This window comes from Aythya ferina (assembly GCF_964211825.1).
Source record: "Aythya ferina genome assembly, chromosome: 5".
Classification (NCBI taxonomy): Eukaryota; Metazoa; Chordata; class Aves; order Anseriformes; family Anatidae; genus Aythya; species Aythya ferina.
The window spans coordinates 45,591,545-45,599,973 of NC_140301.1; the positions used below are offsets into that span (position 1 = coordinate 45,591,545).

The window sequence follows — 8,429 nt, forward strand, 5'->3', positions numbered from 1 at the left end:
GAGCTGGGCTTGGAGGGCACAAGCAGGAGCAGGGAGCATAAATACCAGGGTGACTTTATTGGGGGAGGGAGTAGCTGGCACTGGCCCCCTGGCCCCACAGCCTCCTGCGCCATGGGGCGGTGAGGAGCTGGGGGACCCCGTGCCCTCCGCCCAAGAGAGCGGGGCGCGGGGACGTGTCACCACCCCGGGGTGCTCGGCACGGCCACCTGCGTGCCTCAGCGCCCCGTCCCCAGCCACGCCTGGCCAGCCAGGCCTGCTGGTCCTGCAGCCTTCCTCCTCCTCCTCCTTCTCCTCCAGGCAGTGTGGCTCTAGGGAGCCGCGTGCCCGCCGGGGCTCTCCCTGCTGGCTGTTGGCACGGCCGAGGGGTCCACGTCCCCGGGATGCCCCTCAGCGTCCCGCCTCGACCCAGGGCTGCCCGTGGGAGCCGGGGGTCCCGTGGCCTCTGCAGGGGGGGCAGCAGGGGGCAGAGCAGCAGCCGAGAGCCCCCCACGGTGCTGGGGGGGACTCGGGGTGGTGGAAGGGGGCTCCCCCCCAGGAGAGGGGCCGAAGGGGGCAGCGTGCAGCAGGAGCTGGGCCAGGCGGTGGCGGGGAGGCTGGGGGGTGCCGGTGGGCTCCTTGTGGGACGGGGATGGGGACGGGGACGGGGACACGTCGCTGCTCTGCAGTGGGAGCTGGGTGTCTGCGGTGGAGGGAGAGATGCTCCTGGTTAACATCACCACCGGCCCAGTGTCCCTGGGGTGGAGGGGGGGAGGGACACAAAAGCCACACCACAAAGGGGTGCCGAGCCCCTGGTACCTTGGCAGGCGGGGCAGCAGGCAGCAGGCAGCGCAGGGGGCTCGGTGCAGGCGTGGGGGCACGGCCTCTCCTCGCAGCTCACCTCCCCGAGCTGCAGCGGCAGGAGGAGGAGGAGGAGGAGGAGGAGGATGAAGAGGAAGGAGGCAGGGGAGAGCTGCCCGCTCCCCGGCGCAGCCCCACGGGTGCCCCGCGGGCTCACCTGGCACGTGCAGCGGGTGCAGGGCTGTCCCTCGGGGCTGAAGGTCTGCCCGTTCACCACCTTCCTGCCCTCGTAGTTGCAGTCTAGGGGTGCCGGGGAGGGGGGGCAGCAGCGCTCAGAGCGGGGCGGGGGGGCACCGGCAGGGTGGGGGCCGCGGTCCTGTGCCCCCTCCCCGGGCTCTCACCGTTACAGACTGGGCAGCACTCGCCCTCGGGGTGGAAGGGGTAGGTGCAGAAGATGGCACAGTCCACGGGCGAGCAGGCCACCGAGCCCAGCTGGCAGGGAGAGACGGGAGGGCTGGGCGTTAGCGCGGGTTTGGGGAGGGGGGGGAAGCCCCCAGAGGCTCAGCGGCTTCGTCCTACGATGGGAAAAAGCCAGAGGGACGGGAGCCAAGAGCATCCTGCAGCACCCGGACCCTCTGCTCCGGGCCAAAAGTGCCGCACCGGTGCCGTGGGCTCGGCCCCCACCCTGGGGAAAGGCACCCACCCCAAAACCTGGCCGCCGCAGCCCTCACCAGGCAGATGCAGCTGAGGCAGGGGTCCAGGAGGGACGGGAAGGTCTCGTTGTTGTAGAAGATCTGTCCCATGTAGGTACATCCTGTCGGGAGGAGAGCAGGCTTGCAGCCCTGGAGACCCCCAGGCTGGCTGGCTGTTGGGGGCAGCCTCACCCCGGCCCCCCCCAGTGCCCCCCTGGTCCCTGTCACCTGCCGAGCAGTCGGGGCAGCACTGCCCGGGGATGTGGATGGGGTAGGGGCACGTCTCCACGCAGTCCGTCCTCTTGCAGCTCACCGAGCCATCAGCCTGCGGGGGGAAGAGGCACGTGGCAGGGACCTTGGGCCCGTGCTGGCAGGCTTAAACCCCAAACTGACGGGTTTAAACCCCAAATCGAAGGGGCAAAAGCCCACGGAGCTGGGGAGCTGCCAGGGACCACGGCCATGAGCAGCCTGGTGTCCCGAGGGAAGGGCTGGGTGTCCCGGGAGCCCGGCTGGAGGAGAGGCAGAGGCAGCATGTTCGAGGCAGGAGGCAGCCGGAGAGGGACTTGGCTTCGGTGTCTAAACCTCTTTCCTTCCCAGAGCTGGTCTCTCCACGCCCCGCACGCCCAGGGATGCAGGGGATGGGGACGGGGACGGGTAGGAGGAGTGAAGCAGAGCAGGTTCTCATTCACCTGGCAGATGCATAACTCACAGGGATCGCCCGGAGACCAGATCTGTCCGACGGGAAACTCGACCCCGTTGTCATCCACGAAGCAGCCTGGGGGGGGACAGAGACCCGGGTGGGGACAGGGACACCCACAGGGATGCGGGCACCCAGCCCACCAGCCTCTCCATGCACGTGGGTGGTGCACGAGCCCGCTCCCTGCCCAAAACCCCATGACTGTGCCCCCAAACGCCCATCCCATCCCCGTGCACCCCAGCATGCAGCTCCCCCAGCTCCCCCAGCCCGCAGGGACCCCCGTGCTGGCTCACCCGAGGGGCGCGGGGGGTCCCGGCAGGTGAAGCAGCACTGCCCGGGCCGCAGGTGCCGCTGGTGCTGGGGGCAGTCCAGCGCCGGGCAGGGGGCGAAGGAGCACTCCACCTCGCCACCCTGCAGAGACGGGGACACCTCACGCAGCGGCTCCGTGCTGGGGCCACCCGTCCTGCCCGCGGCGTCCCCTCCACCCCACGGGACACCAGACAAAGGCCGGGCCCCCCGGCAGGTTGCTGTGGGGTCCCCAGACCCACCCGGCAGACGCAGGTGGTGCAGTCGTCCTCGTCCAAGCTGAAGCGGGCTCCGTGCACGTAGGTGCGGCCGCGGAAGCTGCACTTTGCTGGGGAGGAGAGAGGCGCTGAGGGCAGGGCTGGGCTGGGGAGCAGAGCACGGTCCTGCCTCGCCACGACCCCACGGCCCATCCCCGGCAGCGCCACCCACAGCCCCTCGCCCCCCGCCGCCTGGGGGTCCCACCTGGCTGGCAGGAGCAGCAGTCGGGCGGCGAGGCGCTGGGGCAGGAGCCCGGGGGGCACTCGGGGGAGATGCAGGAGACGTTTCCAGCCTGCGGAGCAGAGCAGAGCCCGGCGAGGTCATGGGGAGGCAAGCGTCTGCCCCACGAACTCCAGTCCATCACCCCAGCAGGGCCTGGCAGCGCTGGACACCACCACGGTGACAATTTTGGGGAGCTGCTCCTCAAGGGAAGAAAATGGCTTTGTCTTCCTGACGCTGAGCACAATGGGGACCTCCTGTGGGGTGGCACTTCCAAAACACCCACCCCCATCTCAACCTGCAGCTCCCATTTTGTCCCCTGCCCCACAGCTCCGGAGCCGCCTCCCCGAGCACTGTGACACCTCCCCAAAACGGGCACCCGGTGCCGACAAAGCCCAGCCCGAGGCATCCCAACAGTGCCATGAGGGATGGGAGCCGGGCCCTGCTCCCAGCCCACCCCCCTGCAGCACGGCGTGGACTCACCAGGCACACGCACACGGTGCAGTTGCCATCTGACGGGGAGAAGACGTCGCCCTCGGCACGGGCCACCCCCTCGTGCAAGCAGCCTGCAAACCAGAGGAGGGTCAAGGGGGGGCCCGTGCTGGGGCGCAGGGCTGGGGGCTGCCGGGGCTCACCTGTGCAGCTGGGGCAGCAGCCCCCGGCCGGGGCGGGCAGCGGGTGGGAGCAAGGCACGGGGCAGCTGACGGCCTCGCAGAGCACTCGTCCTCCCTGCGGGGGCAAGCACAGCTCAGCGCCACGGCCAGCTGGCACGGCGAGCAGAGGCACGGGGAGAGAGGGAGCTTACCTGGCAGGCACAGCTCCGGCACCCCGGCTCCATCCAGCGAGTGCCCGGCTCCCGGAGGGCCCCCCGGTACCAGCAGCGAGGGGCTGGCGCGGCCGTACCGGGGGCTCCCTCCCCACGTGGGGACAGCTCGGTGGCCGGGGACACGGTGGTGGGTGAGGAGGGAGGAGGTTGGGTGCCCGGAGGTGCGGCGGGGAGGTGGGAAGAGGGAGAGCCCCTGGGGACCAGGAGGGGTCCCCCAGGGCCGGGAGGGAGCAGGACGAGCGTGGGGGGATGCTGCAGGGACTGCAGGATGGGTGAGGGCGCCAGGATGGACTTGGGGAAGCCTAGAAAGGAAGGAGAGGATGTCGCTCAGGGAGCAGGCGGGGTCCTGCTCGCCCACCCTGGCAAGAGGAGCCACCAGTTACCTTCGCAGGAGACCCTGTCACCGCTCAGCCGGTACCCGGGGCGGCAGGAGCACAGGTAGCTGCCTGGGGTGTTGTGGCAGGCGTGCTGACAGGCGCGTCTGTCTCCCGGCCGCCGGCACTCGTTGACATCTGGGGAACACGAGGACTCATCGGTGCCTGGGCAGGAGGCAGGAGCCGGCTCACGGGGGAGAGAAACCCCCTCCAGTGCGACGCACGGGGGTGCCCACTGTCCCCGCAGCATGGGGCTCGTCGCGACACGGAGAGGGGCCGGCGCGCAGCGCTCACCCACGCAGGAGTGCCGGTTCCCGTGGAGGTGGTAGCCGGGCCGGCAGGAGCAGCGGTAGCTGCCCACGCTGTTCTTGCAGCGGTGCTGGCACGGCGTGGCCAGGCACTCGTCCGTATCTGCCGGGCAGAGGCTGAGGCTCGGCGGGCCCAGCTCGGCCCCGCTGGCCCCCGCCTGACCCCCGGCCCCGCGCACCCTGGCAGCTGTGGCGGTCGGCGGAGAGCTGCATGCCGGGGCCGCACTCGCAGACGAAGCCGCCCTCGGTGTTGACGCAGAGCCCCTCGCAGGCGGCGCTCAGGCACTCGTCAATGTCTGGGGGCGAGGGGGGACATCTAGGAGCCGGGGGACGCCGCCAGCCCCCCACCGCGCCTCAACAACCCGCCCGGCTCACCGGTGCAGCGGATGCCGTTGGCCGTCTCCACCATGGAGAAGCCGAGGGGACAGACGCGGGCCACCTCCTGGCACCCACCGTGGTTACAGGAGAGGTCGCAGCCGTACTCCCCGCACGTCCCCGGGGGCTCTGAAAGGCAAGCAGGGGCTCCGCGGGGCACCGGGGCCACCCCTGGAACCCTCCCACGCTCCCCCCTCCAACCCTGCGGCACCACAGCACTCGCTCCTGCCCCAGGAGGGGATAGGGACCCTACCTGGGCAGGTGATGCCCTGCTCTCCATCCGGGCACGAGCAGAGGTTGGGGGCGATGCAGAAGCCGCTGCCACAGCCGAAGGGGCAGAGAGCTGCAGGGCACGGGGACGGGGCAGCGGTCAGGGGCACGGGGACCCCCCAGCCCCATCCTGGGGAGCGCGGCGGGGCCTGGGGCGCCTGTACTCACGCAGGGTGCACTGCCCGCTGCCCGGAGCCAGCATCCAGCCGGGGCAACATCCGCTGCCGAAGCCCGAGAAGCAGACGTGGGGCCCCACGCGGCGCCTGAGTGAGGGACAGAGGCAGAGGGGCCGAGCCCATGAGGACGGGGAGGGGGACGCACGTGGGAGCGGGCACCCACGTGCCCACAGACGCCCCATCCCATGCAGTGTGAAGGCGGGCTCGGGGCGCACCAGGGCATGGAGTGAGCCCCCAACAAGATGGGACAGCCAGAGAGGACTCGCACCCCAGCTGGTCCAAGCGCCCCAGTGCATGGTGACGGGAGAAACGTCCCCGAGGAGCACAGGGACACGGGTGGTGAGCCCCACGCGAGGCTCACGCTCTCCTCGCCCCCGTGCAGACGGAGCCACGAGCGGGTGCCAGCCCCGGGACGGGACGGGGAGCCCCAAAGGCAGCCGAGGGCTCGGCGTGCCACCACTCCCAGGTGCGGCTGCGAGAGGGAGAAGGGAAAAAAAAGAGGGGGGACCCGGCTACCTCTCCACGGCAAAGCTGGCTGGTTTCTTCCTCCCGGGGTACACCCTGCCCTGGCCGCCCGGGAGGAACAGGGACACACAGGCAGCCTGGACGAGCAGCTCGAGCAACATGACAGGCGGCTCCTGCACGCTCGCAGCGCTGCCTTCCTGCCTGCCTTCCTGCCTGCCTGCCTTCCCCGGCGGCACGGCGCGGCACGGCGCGGCACGGCGCGGCACGGCACGGGCGCCTACCGCATGCTGGCCCTTGGCCCTGCTCCTCCTCCCGCCCGCCGGGCCGGGAACAATGCGGGGGGTGGAGGGAGGCGAGAGCGGGGAGCGCCGGGGGGGACCCGGCTCTCCTCCCACCCCGCGCGTGGGGATGCTCACCCAGCGCCTCCCCGGCTCGCCGAGCCCCCGCGCTCGCCCCCGGCTCGGTGACACCGCCGTGTCCCCCCCCGGGATGGGGTCCCCGAGGCCGCCTGCATGGAGAGGGAGCAGGGGGGGAAGCGAGCGAGCGGCGAGCGTCCCCCCTTCTCTCCTTTCCCACATCTGGCAAAGCTCCGGCCTGGCCTCTCCCCACCCCTCCTCCTCCTCCTGGCGGCACTGGGCTGCCTTCCCAGCCCTGCGCGGGGACCCACCAAAGAGGAGCACGCAGCAGATAAAGGGGCCAAAGTGGAGCGGGGCCGGTGGGGAAGGGCACAGTGAGGGGCGAGGGGCGCTGCAGGCCCCCCCCCGGCATGGCGCGCATCCCCCCACAGCCCTCGCCCCGAAGCGAAGGTCGCGGGCAGGTAAATGATTGAGCAGGGAGCAAAGGGCTGGGCGGCTGGCCCCTGGTCACAAGGGGTCAGTCCCTGTGGTGACAGCACCCTCCCGCTGCCCACAGCTCTGTGCCAGCCCTAAAAACCTTCCTGGGGTTGCCCAGCCATGGGCAGGACCCTTCCCTGGTGGCATCGCCCCGAGCACGCTCACCCCATGCACCAGCATTGTGGGGTGCACGGCTCTGGGGTGCCACATGCAGGGGATGTGGAGGGGTAAATATGGAGCAGGGGGTTTAAGCCTGGGATGAGGGCCATGCACCAAATTTGCCAAAATCCCTGCTGCAGGGAGGCTGGGAGTGTCTGCACCTGCAGCCCCGCGCTGCTCAGGGTGCTGGGGAGCTGGGTTTGGATGTGGGGAAGGAGAACAGGACTTGGCCCCATAGGCCAGGGACTGGAGCAGCTCTGGGCAGGCAAAAGGAGCTCCCAAGCTAATGAAAGGGAGCACAAGCACACGCTGCAGGCTTGCTGCAGAGGGTCACAGTCCACTTCCCCCCTCCTAAACACAGGCAGAGATGGCCAAATATAGCCTCCACGTGAATTCCTCTAAGAAAGCAGGGCTTGCCCAACAGCTCAGACCTGCTGAAAACCCAGCTCCCGTTTCAGCACAGGCTCGCCTTTCAGGATGCTGCCCAACGTCTTTGGCAGTGCTGCTGGAGGAAAGGAAGAAGTTGGGAGAAAACCTGTCCTGGGATCCTGGCTTCCTTCTCCCCTCTTGCTGTGGCCCAGATCTCACTGAGCACAGGCTGGGAGCTCCCAGGCTCCAGGTCCCCATTCCGTTACGGATGGGATGCACACACCAAGCGAGGTGCAGCCCAGTACGGCTGGACCCAAGCAGAGGCCCAGGATAACCCCAGCACAGCCACCACCACACGGAAAAGGGCAGCCAGGGACTGCCCCGGCCCCCTCCTGGGCATTTTGGCAGCGCTGCAGGGATCGTTGCAGCAGCAAGCCCGGGCAGCCCCCTGGCTTGGACAGGTTAGAGCTGCGTGGAGCCTGGGAGGATAATTATTAATCTGTATTTTAAGCAGAGGGAGCTGCCACCCAGGGGAGCAAGCTGCTTTCCTGCATGCCCACACAGAAGGGCTGGCAGCGCTGAGCTGGGCAGGAATCCCATCCCAACGATCCTCTGGGAACACGGCACCTGTGGAAATCCAGGACCCCTCTTTGTAAGCCACCCTTGCTGTAGGGAGGCAAGGTTATTGCAGGGATCAACCAGCAGCAGGCAGAGGCTCTCTGGTCAGTGGGGGATGTCTGTAGGGCACGTGGGGGCTGATCCCAGGTAGGTTGTGAGCATTGCTTTGTCCCTTCACCTTCCTCCTCTACCTCTGCAGGGCTGCTGCCCCACGAGAAGGCTGTCCCATGTGCTGCCAAGCAGTGCTGCTCCAGAGATGGCTACAGGGAAGAGGCAAGCTGCAGCTTTCTGTCCTCTAAAGGGACGCACAGGGTCTGGAAAGGTCTCCTCAAAAATCTGGCAAGGGCTGTGCCTCCCTGGCAGAGGCACTCGGCCCTGTCACCGTCAGCCAGTTTGCACCGGTCACCACCAAGAAGTGAAACTCAAGTTTCTTTTGAGTCAGAGAAAAGCCATCAAAATGCATCTGGACAGCAGACACGCTCCCCAGCACCCATGGGCTGGCTGACCCCTTTGCTGATCTGCCAGACCTACTGCCCCCCGTGCTGCTCTCACCGCCACCAAGCACAGGAACACGGCTCAGTGCAGGAAACTCCTCTGGGCACTGCGCTGGCTGGGGAAGGAGGCTTCCTCTGGCTGGACGAGGACACAGCTGCACACAGTGGCATGCAGAGCGGGTACTGCCACCCCTGCTGTGGCGATGAGGAGCT

General features: G+C 68.8%; 1 protein-coding gene across 18 annotated transcripts; it reads right to left on the reverse strand.

Moving 5' to 3' along the window:
• Positions 1–37: 37 nt before the first annotated feature.
• On the reverse strand, positions 38–8,299 carry VWCE (von Willebrand factor C and EGF domains). Of its 18 annotated transcripts, XM_084522588.1 has the most exons (20): positions 5,795–6,136; positions 5,271–5,365; positions 5,086–5,175; positions 4,833–4,961; positions 4,637–4,753; positions 4,444–4,560; positions 4,159–4,287; positions 3,755–4,077; positions 3,585–3,678; positions 3,433–3,515; positions 2,935–3,022; positions 2,715–2,800; positions 2,460–2,577; positions 2,159–2,244; positions 1,698–1,794; positions 1,509–1,591; positions 1,179–1,269; positions 995–1,077; positions 796–886; positions 38–679 (listed from the first exon to the last, which is right to left on the reverse strand). In XM_084522588.1, exons 1-20 carry the CDS (start codon positions 5,902–5,904, stop codon positions 309–311), a joined length of 2,481 nt encoding a protein of 826 aa, XP_084378714.1. In that variant the 5' UTR covers positions 5,905–6,136; the 3' UTR covers positions 38–308. The 18 variants fall into 18 exon arrangements, 17 of the variants coding, with proteins under 17 accessions (XP_084378714.1, XP_084378713.1, XP_084378721.1 ...); XM_084522587.1 differs by having other exon boundaries at positions 4,159–4,560; XM_084522595.1 differs by having other exon boundaries at positions 796–1,077; positions 2,179–2,244; positions 2,460–2,800.
• Between the last annotated feature and the right edge of the window lie 130 nt (positions 8,300–8,429).

Excerpts from the sequence above, each read along its gene's own strand:
- VWCE (XM_084522580.1), bottom strand. The coding sequence starts at position 5,574 with ATGCACTGGGGCGCTTGGACCAGCTGGGGTGCGAGTCCTCTCTGGCTG. Across the intron at positions 4,561-4,636 it reads CGACCGCCACAGCTGCCAGG|ATACGGACGAGTGCCTGGCC; the intron begins GTGCGCGGGGCC and ends TCTGCCCGGCAG. Across the intron at positions 3,516-3,584 it reads CTGCTGCCCCAGCTGCACAG|GCTGCTTGCACGAGGGGGTG; the intron begins GTGAGCCCCGGC and ends TCTGGTTTGCAG.